General features: G+C 38.1%; 1 protein-coding gene across 5 annotated transcripts in view; it reads right to left on the reverse strand.

The window, feature by feature from the left end:
- Nucleotides 1-4,874: 4,874 nt before the first annotated feature.
- Nucleotides 4,875-15,551, reverse strand: part of CFAP97 (cilia and flagella associated protein 97) — a 45,624-nt gene continuing 34,947 nt past the window's right edge. For all 5 annotated transcript variants that reach the window (XM_063664378.1, XM_054484169.2, XM_054484172.2 and 2 more), the window contains 2 exons: nt 7,111-7,261; nt 4,875-6,017 (listed from right to left, as the gene is read on the reverse strand). In XM_063664378.1, coding sequence (XP_063520448.1) covers nt 5,887-6,017; nt 7,111-7,261 — 282 coding nt within the window. In that variant the 3' untranslated portion in view covers nt 4,875-5,886. The remainder of the gene's footprint in view (nt 6,018-7,110; nt 7,262-15,551) is intronic.

The raw sequence follows: 15,551 nt of genomic DNA on the forward strand, positions 1-15,551 counted from the left end.
AGAAGCTAAACACTGAGTATGCATGGACACGAACATGGGAACAGACACTGTGGACTACTAGATAGGGAAGGGAAGGAATGGGACGTGGCTGAAAAACTACCTGTTGGTACTATGCTCATTGCCTGGGTACAATATACCTATGTAACAAACCTGCATACGTACCTTCTATATCTAAAATAAAAGTTGAAAAATTTTTAAAAAGTGTTCTATCTAATTATTACTCAAAATAATAAAATTAAAATCACAATGAGATATATTAAATATCCACTTGAATAGTTAAAACTTTAAAAAAATGACTGAAAGGCCAGTTGCAGTGGCTCACATATGGAATCCCTTTGGGATTGCAAGTACTTTGGGAGGCCTCGGCAGGAGGATTGCTTGAGCTCAGGCATTCGAGACCAGCCTGGACAACATGGCGAAACCCCATCTCTACAAAAAAATACAATAATTAGCTGGACATGGTGGCGCATGCCTGTTGTCCCAGCTACTTGGGAGGCTGAGGAGGGAGGATCGCTTGAGCCAGGGAGGTCAAGGCTGCAGGGAGCCATGATCGTGCCACTGCACTCCAGCCTGGGTGACAGAGCAAGACCCAGCCTCAAAAAAAAAAAAAAAAGACTGACAATAATAAATATTAACGAGTCTCTAGAGCAACAGAAACTTACACACTTTTGTGGACGAATAACCTGTTACACTCACTGTGGACAACTCTGGCATTATCTGTTAAACACAAGCACACCTCTGACCCAGCAACTCCACCGCTAGGTGCATGCCCAACTAAAAAGTACACACAGATCAACCAAGGCACATTTACAAAAATCCTCACATTAGCATTATTTGTAATAGTCAAAACCTGAAAACCACCCACAATATCCATCAACCACATAATACATAAAATAAATCATGGTATAGTCAAGTACTAGAATACTACATAAAAATCAACATGAACCAATTATAGCTACATGCAACAATATCAAAGAATCTCACAAACATAAAGATGTTGAGCTAAAAAGTCATACACAAGAGCATAATCCCATTTATATGAAACTCAAAAACAGGCAAAACTACACTCAGGTGTTAAAAGTGAAGACCGCAGTTAATGGCAGAATTAGATTTTTCTAGTTTGTATAGGTAACTATGTGGGAAGCAGATATATTTGCTTAATGCTGCATATGTTTTTCATAAAATAGATTCTCAGAATCAAATCAAGAACGAAGCACCCTCCAAACTTTGGAGACTAGCTATAATTCCAAAATGTATGAAATAAATGTGATGTGTGGTTTTTTCATGAAGACTCTCATTGTAATATATATCTTGTAAGAATTTAGCACCATAGTTTTTAATCATTTTTTGGTGACTCTTCAAATTCTTTTTTTTTGAGACAGAGTCTCGCTCTGTCACCCAGGCTGGAGCGCAGTGGCGTGATCTCGGCTCACTACCTCTGCCTCCTGGGTTCAAGCGATTCTGCTGCCTCAGCCTCCCGAGTAGCTGGGACTACAGGCACGCACCACCATGTGTGGCTAATTTCTATATTTTTAGTAGAGACGGGGTTTTACCATATTGGCCAGGCTGGTCTCGAACTGCTGACCTCGTGATCCGCCCGCCTCGGCCTCTCAAAGTGCTGGGATTACAGGCGTGAGCCACCATCCCCAGCCTCAAATTCTTTTACTATCTTATAATTGTGGATTAGTGCCATGTGAAAAAACCCTGTCTCATTATAGTAAAATAATGATGTTACCTCCTAAGTTTTATTTTGTACACCAGTTAAACCTCAAAAGTGTCATCTAGGGCAAATAGTGCAACTTACCTGGATTTACCAACTAAATTTTGAAATGGAAGCATAGAATCTTAAGAGTCTATTATGGTGGCTCCAGAAATATCTCTAAATGAATTAAAAATCCATCACCAGAATTGAAAAATCAAATAAAATTTTCTGCCATAAAATAATCCTATTTGCTCTAGCATTCTTGCTCTTTGCTGTTGAGAGCTCAGATATGCCACTGCAGGAGCTACTCAGGAATTTATTCCAATGGCGCTAGTTTTATTAAACCCTCATAAAAAATACCTAAACTGATGTTTTGCAGCAAGCTTTAGTGTGTTTATTACTCATATAGAATACATGTGAAATGTTGACGTACATGACTACTTTTAAAAAATATTTCCTGGCCTGGCGCGGTGGCTCACACCTGTAATCCCAACACTTTGGGAAGCTGAGGCAGGCGGATCACTTGAGGTCAGGAGTTCGAGACCAGCCTGGCCAACATGGTGAAACCCCATCTCTACTAAAAATATAAAAAATTAGCCGGGCATGGTGGTGTGTGCCTGTAATCCCAGCTACTCAGGAGGCTGAGGCAGGAGAATCGCTTGAACCTGGGAGGCAGAAGTTGCAGTGAGCCAAGATCGTGCCACTGCACTCCAGCCTGGGTGACAGAGCAAGACTCCATCTCAAAAATACAAACAACAACAACAGAAAGCCCATTTCTTTAAGCTGTAAGAATGTCCACTGTATTGTAGTACCAGAACAATTTTACAGAAGCAATTAGATGATGTAGTTTAAAGAAATTCTGATTAAGAATATAATTTTAAGCAAACTCTTTTCCATGTAAATATTATACTTTCAAAGACAGAAATAACTGACACCGTCCTTTCAACTTTATTCCTACTAATTCTTGGTCTTGTAAGGCACGTAAAAGTTATTCTAATTTTGAAAATTGGAACAAGACAGCGCATTTTAGAGGTAAACATAGGATCAAAACTCAGTTATCTTTAATTCTTTTATTTCGTTCTTCATTATGCCAGGCTAGTTCTAAATGCCTAAAATACATTAAAATGGAACAGAACATCTTAAAAGGGTGTTAATTTTAAGTTTCTTATTACTCTTTACTTATAAAGAAGCCATAACTGTTAAGCACATTTTCTAAGATTGTATATAATCATTGATAGGTTAAGACTTTCTTGGCATTGAAGATAGTAAACTTTTTATGAATTTAATTATTAAAGTATAACCAGCTCACATCTTTGGATTTATATGGTCTTAACATGTTTCACAGTTTGCAGTATGAAGAATCTGAAGATGAGAGGCACAGCCATCACTTACCCATGACTGTCACCTTCTCAAAGCTGTCTAGATATCTATTTTGGACACTCGCGTTAGCGGGGAGAAAACAACTGCATTACACTACATTTTTAAGCAAACCAAAGAACTTTATTTGAAGTAATAGCTAAGAAAACAGCTTTTTATGGAAACTGAAAAAGAGAGTAGAGGAAGTATAAGAGCTACCCTTAAGAAATAACTTTAATAGTTAAAAAACTTCCGTAGAATCTTACTAAAAAGGAGGCAACATTAGTTTAAAAAATAACTGAACAAGAATCTGGCCTAATAACCAGACCTCAGATTAGTATACCTTCTAGTTATAGATGTAAATCTTCAAAGTACATATATTCAGTACAAGTCAAAAAAAATAAAATAAAATAGTGCTAGACCATCCTTTACTTTTTCATGTCCTTGAAAACGAGAAGAGTAATATACTTAAGTAATTCCTTCTTAAGAATGTCCCTTAAACTATAACAACTTCATAGCACCTTGACTTAGAATATACCACATTTTCCAACTCCTATTTGTCTATTTATATTCATTATACATAAGTAACCATGACAACAGGATGGAAGTTCTGCTTAAAAGACTGTTGCCCTTTCCAACCTTTACTTTAAGTTGGATCCCTGTTATCAGTAATACTTAGATGAACCTCCCCTTTCAAAGCAGTAAAAACTAAAGCATTAAATTAGTACCTAAAATCAAAGTACAGTTTTTGTTTGTAAAACTATTGTGTTGTATCCTGACATGTGGCAGCAAAGATAATATAAAATGTACTCAGAGACTAATGCCATTATGAACAGAAAAGACTATATATAAATATATAATCTTTATATATATATAAAAAATCTTTTTTTAAAGATTTTTAAAATAAAATCTATAAAAAAGATTTTTTATATATATAAAAAGATTATATATAAAACATATTTTTTTTTCTGGAACAACTTAAAAATCAATTTTTAAAAAACTGATTAATTCACTATTGGACAGATGTTCAAATGCTAAATTTAAAATTCAGCATTATCTTCTCTCTCTTGAAATATAGGTTATATAAACAGTAAAAGTACAGTAAGTTAAAAAACAAAAGAAAATAAAGCCTTGGTTTAGTATAGCTCAAGCTTATATACACAGAAGGTATAGTAACTTGTTCACCAGAACAGAGCATCAAATAACATTGAATGAAAATTATGGCCCCCAAAAGAAGCAGACCTCAAAGCCAGGTTGTGGTCACATGAATTATTTAACTTCACTGCGCCCATGTTCACAGGCCTGATCCTAAACAAAATCTATTAATACAAACTAAATCCAAGACATTTTGAATTGATGTTTTGTAAAATGCAGTAATACCTTACTGTTAAAGGTGCTAAGGGAAAAAGCATTCAGCATACATGCTACAGAGCCTGAGTACTGAAAAATGAAAATCTTATTGTGGCTACAGATAAAAAATTCATACTGAGAAAGATATTTGTCATTTAACATGGAACCTTTCCAATACATTTTAAGGGCACACTGAAAAGGCTAGTAGTGAAAAACGGTGGTAACAATGAGATATCATACCTTGTTACATAAAAGCCTAAGTTTGACAGAAAAAAAATTCTAATTTGAAAAGTCAACAACATTAAACCCTATCTGCCATTACCAATTCCATCAAGATTACTAGGTCGTTAAATGTGGGACTGGTAAAAATAATACTTCCAGGGTTCAATCAAATAAAGTAAACCAAAACAAGAAAATTAGCTAATATTTAAAGCAGCAACCTCAACAAATGTGTGATTTATTTCCCTTTTTGTTCAAATTTTAGTGTTTTCAGGCCTTATAAATACTTGCTGGAATTTCTAAAGCATTTCTTTCTTACGCTAAGTCTTCTCTAATAACATAATAAATACTGAATTACCTAAAACACTGTCCAACACACCTCAGGATCTGCTTCTCGGCTCTTCATGCTGATAGTGCCATTTTACTGATTCAACAAATACTTGGTTTGCAACTCATGTGGTCCTTAAACTATTCACGAGTTAGAAGACTGTAGCTCTAAAACCTACCTCATTTCTAAGAGTCATAAATAGGACTTTACCTGAATGTATGAAAACACAAACGGGAAGCTTCTAAGTTGAACTTTCTAATATTCATATTTGAAATGGTTTGGAATGATTGATCAAACTTTTAAGATCTAACTCAGTGCACTTATACAATAACTAGATACCTCTGGTGAATTACAAGAATTGCTCCAATACAAGTGTCTCTCAATCTGCTCATCAAATCTAGATCAGCTCTACCAATGAAAACAAATTTCAAGATTTGATTCATAGTAAGTGTTAAATCTCATATAATCAAGCTATGTCATGCCACATAAGTTCTAAAGCAAATGAAAAACAAAGCCAGCCAAATTTAGGAGCTAAGCTCATGGTATAACGCTTATAAAGAAATGAAAATAACACAAATTGAAAACTATATACTGACCATCTTGGGTACAACATGCAATGATACTATCACTACTATTTTGACAGCATGACAACTGAGTCAATTTCTATAATAAGAAGATACACATGCATACCACTATTTCTCTATTAAGAACACATACATCTCATATAAATACATCCTCAGGAAATACTTTTTACATTAAATCGTTTTTTGACAATAATTTTGCACTGAATAACAATACATTACAACTCACTGTTGTACACCTTAAATTGCTAAAACGGTATTCTAGATGTTTACACAGAGAATTATAGTAATATGCACGAGCACTTCAAGAAAAGTTGTGTGAACAATGTTTAAAGTAAAAAAAAAGTGTTTTATAACCAAGCTGTACGGACATTAGGGGGTTTAGATCTTCTTCGAGGGTGGCCACTGGAGGGGTCAACAGCTGATCGCTCACTCCTACAACTGAGACCACTCGTAGCACTGGATGTCCTGGAAGCTCCTCCTGAAAATATACAAGGAAGAAATATCTGAGAAACTTCTCCTCACTTGAAGTCAGACTAGTTTCTCTTCCACATTCTATGTGTGTCTAATAGTCTAATACTAGGAATGCACTTCAGAATTCCCTGTGGAACTTAAAAAATATAATAACAAACATATCCAGATGCCACCCCAGGGGATTTTGATTCACTGGATTGGCGTGGAAAACAAACATTTTTAAAAGCTTCTCAAATAATTCATGTGAAAAAAATGACTTTGTATAACCATTTATATATCTAATCAACACATAACTTACTACATTTAGGGACAATGCTAAGTATGAGTCACTAAAATAAGACCCTGTCTTAGTCACTATACCACGGAAGCAAGGTTTGGAGAAGGAATAAATGGAACTACTAGTCATGAGAGTTGAAGACTCACGAGAGCGGGCGCTGGGAAGTTGTGGCATCAGGCGGTTTGGTATTCCCTTCTATTTATTATATGGTTTAGAATGCATACATGAAGTACAGCAGAGACTTCTGTAAAGGACACTGGCCTTTCTAGATGTTGCACACTCCAGCACTAAATGGTCACTCCATTCCTGTATTCTCTGGGGCACACAGCTGGCTAGGTCTGTAACTGATCACACAACAAGCCTTACTGCTTACTGTAAAGCGGTTAAGGCTTGTTGTGTGATCAGTTTGCTAATTTTTGTTTTAGTTATCCAGTAAGTAAGAAAAAGCACATATAAGGGCTGGAGGCTATTAGCAATAATTCTTAACCACCTAAGGAGAATGTTTTAGCAGCTTTTAAACAGCACATCTGTGTATTTCTTCCTTCAATAAACTTTGAAATTAAAAGTCCTTCCTCAATTACCTAAGAACCTACTGATATTTTTTATTATTTTATCTCCTGGTTTCCTTCCTGTCATTATATGCTGTAAATGAAACCTGAAATTAAGTGAACTAATACAAATAACACAAAACATGACAGTGACAAATAACAGAACGCATTCCAGGGTTGGCATTTAAAACTCTATCATAATAACATAAGTTACATTTTTTTAGAAAAAGGATACAACATACAAATAAGTATAAAATAATTTTGAAAATGCTTACTTAATGGGCTATATTGGCCAAGAGTGGATCTGGCCCGTCTTGACAATGGTGATGAGTTGAGATAGCCCATATTGCGATGATAGTCCATCAGTTGTTCTGAGCGTTTCATACCAACTGTTGGTTTCACAGCCTCAAGCCTTTTCAATAAAGCCTTTAATAAAGACAATTAATTTGAAAGGCAAGGTTAAACAGCAACCATTTTTAACAAGGCAATACATTCTAGAGCCTGACATTCACTTTCTTTCTTTTTTTTTTTTAAGAGACAAGATCTTACTCTGTCACTCAGGCTGGCCTGGAACTCCTGGGCTTAAGGGATCCTCCCATCTCAGCCTCTCAAGTAGCTGGGATTACAGGTGAGACCCACCACATCCCGCCAAAAGATCTGAAATCATTCCCGACATACCATGTGGAAAACATTTCAAATAATATAATTTCATAAAAATCCAAGGGTTTCTGCCTATCCCACAGCTAACCAAACCACTATGATATAACAATTCATCCACAGGTGTCCAACGGAGAGAATACAGTCATGGGTTCTTAGTTTCTGTTTCTGGTTGGGCCAGTAAAGCCCCTTCCTCATCTCTCTTTTCTAAATATCACTAGAGACAGAAACTAAAAACCATGGCTTCAGGCTGCTATAAGCCTAAAACAGAACAACAACAACAACAAACAACAAAATAAGGTAGGTTAGACAAGCTTGCTAGAGGCCTAATTCTTTTGTGCCAGGTTAGTCTTAGGAAAGGTGCTGTAAGTTGAAATAAAATACATTAAACCTGATTTTCTCATAGACATGATGTAATGGGAGTTATAATGCTAAGAACCTAGTGTTAGACCCTAGGAATGAGCACACACATGGAAGCTACTACAGATTCTCCACATGTACATTGCAGAGCAGTGCCTTTCACCCTGTTTCCTTTGCAGTAGTGCCTCAAGGGCTGGTAGACCACTGGAGAAAGGCCAGCAGGGAGGGCCCTTGGGTCTTCCACTGCTAATTTCTACTAGCCCAACTATGCTTTCTGTATTGTCTGTTTTATGTACCAAAGATTCTGCATAACATTTAATTTGGAGGAAAAAGCTTTTGCTGTTAAGAAATTTGAAAACCAATTAGTATAGAATATAAAGTTTTTAAAAAGATATGTAGGCTGGGCACAGTGGCTCACACCTGTAGTCCCAGCACTTTGGGAGGCTGGGGCGGGTGGATGACCTGCTTGAGCTCAGGAGTTCCAGACCAGCCTGGACAACATGGCGAAACGCTATCTCCATTTTAATAATATTTTAATAAATTTAAAAAAAGGATATATATACCAATTGGCCAAGGCAACACAGTATCCAATAACATGGTAATTTTTTTTACAATTCAGTAACAGAGACTCATGTATAATGTTCTAAATTTTGTTTATAATTATTTCTTAAAAGGTGAAACAGTTTATTCTGTTGGCTTTTCATTGGCATTGTTGAGAAAGAAATACCGAGGTAGACCAAATAGCTTGGGGAATTGATCCATGATTGTGTTTTATTCTTTTCTTTACTCATTCAAACTTTCTCTGAAGGAAGCTGATCTTATTTGCAAAGGGAGTACTGACCTGCACTAAGTTTCACACTAAAAAATCAGACTCATGAATTCAGTCATAGGACAAGTTTTCTCTGTACAATCTTTTTTTCTTTCTTCCTTTTACTGTGGTAAAAGGAAACCACATTTTAACCACTTCTAAGCATACAGTTCTGTGGCATTTTGTACACTCACATTGTTGTGAAACATCACCACCAACTCCCAAAACTTTTCTTCCACTTGGTGTTTTATCAGTTTCACCCCCTGCCCTTCAATGCTGAGTTCCTGAGCAATTAATTCCAAAGAAGAAACAGATTGTGAAAGAATAAGCCAAGATATGCAGCGGAAGGGCCGTTTAGAAAAGGGAGAGGAGGAGGTTGTTATACAAACAAAAGGAGGCTTGGAGGCAAACAGCAGAGGTGCAAAACACATGAAGAACTGGACAGAACCACTGAGAACATCTTTACTGCCTCCCTGTGTGCTATTCCTTCTGCGTGAAGTGCCCCTCCCTAGTTTTTAGCCTTCAAAAGCTAGAAAAGAGTCACCTACTCAAATTACCCAACTAGTATTTGTGGTTCCCTTTGCTGAGCTGAGTTTTGATTTGAACATGATTCCACCTGACTGGAAAGTCCACGGTCTTCCCATCATAGCCTCTTTCTTGCATTGTGGACAGAGAAGCAGTGTGATTTAGGTGTCCAAACCTCCCGAAATCATATCTTCTCTACCTGCAGTTTGTTACTGTGCAGGAACTTCCTGGGGCCACATCTTCAGTGTATTTTACCAGCAGAGTGCATTTGCTGTTTTGTCTGATTATCCTATTAACTACGCACTGAGCTGTGCAGGGTGGAAAGGACAAGATAGAAGACCTGGCATTTTCAGTTATCTTTCAATTTTGCTTTTTTGCTGGTAGAAGTCTCAATGTCTATTAAACTCCTAGTGTCCTAAGTTTATTTATTTGGTTGGATGAGTATTTTTCTTTTACAAATTTTAAGAAAATTACAATACTTATTCATCACATATAAAACAATACAGATGTGATCAAAATCAACTTTGAAATAATTGTACAATAACGCAAAAAGTAAACCCATTCTGGAGTCTGATACATCAATTATCAAGTTTACATGCAGAAACTTAGGGAAATAAGAGAAATGATTCGGCTCATGTACCCAAATCACATGGAACAATACCATGTGCCCTTCTGAGCGTTACATGAATATAACAAGCTAAACAAAAGCTAAAGGATTTGAGAAATAACTCTTGCCTATAGAAAGAATATCAAAATACAAAGTGTTGATTACCCTAAATTTTAAGGTGTAAACCAACCTCGTCCAACCTGTGGTTTGCAGGCTGCATGCAGCTCAGGATGGCTTTGAATGCGGCCCAGCACAAATTCATTAACTTTCTTAAAACATTAGGAGATTTTTTTTTTTGGTGATTTCTTTTTTTAGCTCATCAGCTATGGTTAGCATATTTTATGTATGGCCCCAGACAATTTCTTTTTCTTCCAGTGTGGCTGAGGGAAGCCAAAAGAATGGACACCCCTGGTGTAAGCCCCAAAATAAAAAGTGTATGCGTTTTAATTTAGTCATCAATTTAGAACTCTTATGTAAAACTTAAAAAACAACAGTTCAGGTTGGGTGCAGTGGCTCACATCTGTAGTCCCAGCACTTTGGGAGGCCAAGGCAGGAGGATCGTCTGAGCCCAGGAGTTCAAGACCACCCTAGGCAACATGGCAAGACCCCGTCTCTTACAAAAAATACAAAAATTAGCTGGGCATGGTTGTGTGTGCCTGTGGTCCCAGCTACCCAAGAGGCAGAGGAGAATGGCTTGAGTCCAGGAGGTCGAGGCTGCAGGGAGTCATGATCACACCACTAGACTCCAGCCTGGGTGACAGAGCAAGACCTTATCTCAAACAAGCAAGCAAACAAACAAAAAATTTCAAAATGCTGTAACAATTGTAATACAGTGATAGTGATAATAAATGTAAGCTATATGGTCAGAAAGATTTGGGCTTAACACTTGGCTCTGCCACTGATTGTGTCCTTGATCAAATTCCATGATAGGGATATTAATAACGAAATAACCTCAGAGTCAGTTTTTAGTAATTAAGTGATAGAATGCATCTACAGTGCTTAAAATAGTGCCTAGTATCTAGCAAGAACTTATTAAGGCTGGGCGTGGTGGCTCACCCCATAATCCCAGTACTTTGCAAGGCTAAGGCAGGCAGATTACTTGAGGTCAGGAGTTCGAGACCAGCCTGGCCAACACGGTGAAACCCCATCTCTACTAAAAATACGAAAAAAATTAGCCCGGTGTGGTGGCAGGCATCTGCAGTTCCAGCTACTCTGGAGGCTGAGGCATGAGAATCACTTGAACCTGGAAGGTGGAGGTTGCAGTGAGCTGAGACTGTGCCACTGCACTCTAACCTGGGTGACAGAGTAAGACTCCTTCTCAAAAAAAAAAAAAAAAAAAAAGAACTTATTAAAATTTGTGGTATTGTTAATATTGCTATATTTTCTAGTTGTTTGACATGCAACAGTATTATCTTCCCAGCTAAGTTTTAAAGTACATGACAGTTAAGGGAGTATTTCATATGTATTTTATATTCCTTCCTTACATTGCTCATAACAAATACTAAACAAATATTTAATGGATTAAAAAACAATAAGAATGGTAATGTACAGTTTATAAAATCTTAGAACTGCCACTCAAATCAGATTCTAATAATGAATCCCAAAAGAGTTTGTCCGCATTTTTTTTTTTAGAAATTGCATTTTTTGGCTGGGTGTCGTGGCTCACACCTGCGATCCCAGCACTTTGGGAGGCTGAGGCAGGCAGATCACCTTTGGGAGGCTGAGGCAGGCAGATCACCTGAGGTCAGGAGTTTGAGACCAGCCTGGCCAACATGGCAAAACTCCATCTCTACTAAAAATACAAAAATTAGCTAGGCATGGTGACACACACCAGTAATCCCAGCTACTTGGGAGGCTGAGGCAGGGGAATCACTCGAACCTGGGAGGCAGAGGCAGAGTGCTGCATCACTGCACTCCAGCCTGGGAGACACAGCAAGACTCTGTCTCAAAAAACAACAAAAAAAGACCAGGCGCGGTGGCTCACACCTGTAATCCCAACACTTTGGGAGGCTGAGGCGGGCAGATCATGAGGTCAGGAGTTCGAGACCAGCTTGGCCAACACGGCAAAACCCCATCTCTACTAAAAATACAAAAATTAGCTGGGCATTGTACAAAAATACAAAAATTAGTGGGCACCTGTAATCCCAGCTACTCGGGAGGCTGAGGCAGGAGAGTCGCTTGAACCCAGGAGCTGGAGGTTGTTGCAGTGAGCCGAGATTGTGCCACTGCACTCCAGCCTGGGCAACAAGAGCAAGACTCTGTTTCAAAAAAAAAAAAAAAGGGTGCAATTTTGGGTAATTATATATATTAAGGTAAACAACTTGAAGTTTTGATACAGGTATACATGCTGAAATAACACTTGAGCTACTTACACATCCATCATCTCACAGAGTTACCATTTTTATCTATGTGTGTGGTGAGAACACCTAAGATCTAGTCTCTTAGCAAATGTCAAGTACCCAAGGTACAAAGTTCCAGTCATGCAAGATGAGTAAGTTCTGGAGATCTAATGTATAGCATGTTGACTATAGTTAACAATACTGTGTTATATACCTATTGATATGGTCTGACTCTGTGTCCCCACCCAAATCTCATCTCGAATTGTAATCCCCACGTGTGGAGGGAGGGACCTGGTGGAAGGTGATTGGTTCATGGCGGTGGTTTCCCCCATGCTGTTCTTGTGATAGTGAGGGAGTTCTCATGAGATCTGAGGCTTAAAAGTGGCAGTTTCCCCTGTGTTCTCTCTCTATCCTGCCACCATGTAAGACATGCCTTGCTTCTGCTTCACCTTCCAGCATGAGTCTAAGTTTCCTGAGGCTTCTCTAGCCTTGCAGAACTATAAGTGAATTAAACCTCTTTTGTTTATAAATTACCCAGTCTCAGGTAGTATCTTTATAGCAGTATGAAAATGGACTAATACACTTGTCCAAATATTTATTTTATATCCAGGAATTATTCTCTTTAGAAAAAAATTAACCTAGCCCATCTTTTGATGTTTAAACAAAAGTAAACAAATAAATGTCTTAATGATTTCTGCAGCCGTTAGCAGAGAAGAGTTGCTTTAGTGTTTCTAGAGTGATGAAGCAAAGACCTTGTAAGGACACTAAAAAGTAACAACTGTCCCCCACACAGGGAGAATCAAGACGACTGCTCTGTACATTTCAACAGCAGGAGTCACACTGAGTTATCATTAGCTTGCTTTCTTCTATGGAAGGAGATAACAGACCTTAACCAGACAAGAAGGAAACCCAAATGAAGTAAACTATACATTATTTCAAGATCTTAGAACAAAAGTACTGTTAATAAACAGATTAATATTCATAGTAGGTATGAGACTTGCTATAAAAATCATTTTTGTGACAATTTATCACAATCTCCCTTTAATTATTCTATATAAGAGTTCTGAAGTTACTCCTACAGGCCAGGCACAGTGGCTCACACCTATAATCCTTGCACTTCGGGAAGCTGAGGCAGATGGATCACTTGAGTTCAGGAGTTTGAGACCAGCCTGGCTAACATGGCAATACCATCTCCACTAAAAATACAAAAATTAGCTGGGTGTGGTGGCTTAAGCCTGTAGTCCCAGCTACTCGGGAGGCTGAGGCAGGAGAATCACTTGAACCCAGGAGAGGGAGGCTGCAAGGAGCCAAGATCACATCACTGCACTCCAGCCTGGGTGACAGAGCGAGATCATCTACATAAATAAATAAAATAAAGTTACTCCTGTATACTAGCAGACAAAGCACAGAAGAGGAGAATTTTATTTTTTATGTATTTATTTATTTATTGAGACGGAGTTTTGCTCTTGTTGCCCAGGTGAGTATCTTGCCTCACTGCAACCTCTGCTTTCCGGGTTCAAGTGAGTCTCCTGCCTCAGCCTCCTGAGTAGCTGGGATTACAGGAGCCCTGGGATTACAGGCGCCCACTACCACACCTGGCTAATTTTTTGTATTTTTAGTAGATATGGGTTTCGCCATGTTAGCCAGGGTGATCTCCAACTCCTGACCTCAGGTGATCCACCACCCCAGCCTATTTTTCACTGAATGTTTTTAAGAACTGCCTTAGGCCAGGTGTGGTGGCTCATGCCTGTAATCTTAGCACTTTTAGACGCCGAAGCTGGTGGGTCACCTGAGGTCAGGAGTTTGAGACCAGCCTGGCCAACATGGTGAAACCCTGTCTCTACTAAAAATACAAAAATTAGCCAGGTGTGGTGGCACAGGCCTGTGATCCCAGCTACTCAGGGGGGTGAGGCAGGAGAATAGCTAGAACTCGGGAGGCAGAGGTTGCAGTGAGCCAAGACTGAGCCACTTACTCCAGCCTGGGCGACAAAGCGAGACTTTATCTCAAAAAAAAAAAAAAAAAAAAAGAACTGCCTTAAGTTTCTAAATTCATACATGCCTTTTATTTTTAAAATAAAATTCTAACACGAGAACTCCTAACTGGAAAAATTATGCTAACAGCTACAGAAATCATCATTACATTATTTATTTGTTCGTTTCAATTTTTCTACATGAAAATATGGGCTAGACGATATTGTCTATTTATTTTCATTTCTCTGAATTTAAAATTTGCTAATGAGCTAGGCGGGGTGTCACACACTTGTAGTCCCAACTACTCGGGAGGCTGAGCTGGGAGGATCACTTAAGCCCAGGAGTTCAGCCTGGGTAACACAGCAAGACCTCATCTCCAAAAGCCAACAAAAAAATCCCCTCAAAACAAGAACAACAAAATAACTAAGGACTATTTTATTTACATACATAATCTTAGAAAGTAAAAAAAAAGAAAAGAAGTTAACTCCATTTAGTTAACTTTAGGCTCCAACCCTGATACTACATTCCTCTAGGAATCTTACTTCCTCCATAACTTTGCTTGAATTACTTCTCTCCCTGCAACATTCTTTCACACCTGAGGACACTGACACACATTTAAAAGAATGAAATAATCTCACTTCTTAGAGGGTAAAGTGAAACCATCAACCAAGTATCTTTAACCACCTCTCCTTCTGCTAAGATTGTTCTTATACTCTTTTGGAAAAAAGTTCAAGTGAAAAGAAAGAGGTATGGTTTAATAAGAATATTTCTTTCTTTTTTTGAGATAGGGTCTTGCTCTGTCACCCAGACTGAACTGATCACTTGAACCCAGGAGGCAGAGGTGGAGTGATCACGGCTCTCTGCAGCCTTGACCTCCCAGGCCCAAGCAATCCTCCTGCCTCAGCTTCCTGAGCAGCTGGGATTACAGCCATGCGCCACCATGCCTGGCTAATTTTTTATTTTTTGTAGAGATGGAATCTCACCATGTTGCCCATGCTGGTCTTGAACTTCTGGGCTCAGGCAACCCTCCCACCCTGGCCTCCCAAAATGCTGGGATTATAGGCATAAGCCACTGTACTGTACCCGGCTAAAAATAGTATTTCAGAATTCATGAATTTAAAAATTGCTCCCCTTTTTGTAAGTAATAAAATTCTAATTTTATTTAAATTATAATGATAATTGAGGCTGTCTACTGATAAAGTTATCTACTGGATAAAAACACTCTATTGGATAAAATTTTCATTTCTCTGAATTTAAAATTTGCTAATAAGCTAGGCTAATAAGCTAGAATAATTTTTATTCCCTTAATTTTTGTTTGGATGCAATGTTTAATGAGAGGAAGGATAATATCCACCTATTGAAACAAATAATGATGATCTTGAACCTCATCAGAAGGACAGATGAACAGCATGCTTTTAACTCTAGAGCACAGAAGTCAGTTTTATACAA

Source organism: Pongo pygmaeus, chromosome 3 (assembly GCF_028885625.2).
Source record: "Pongo pygmaeus isolate AG05252 chromosome 3, NHGRI_mPonPyg2-v2.0_pri, whole genome shotgun sequence".
In the NCBI taxonomy this organism is placed as follows: Eukaryota; Metazoa; Chordata; class Mammalia; order Primates; family Hominidae; genus Pongo; species Pongo pygmaeus.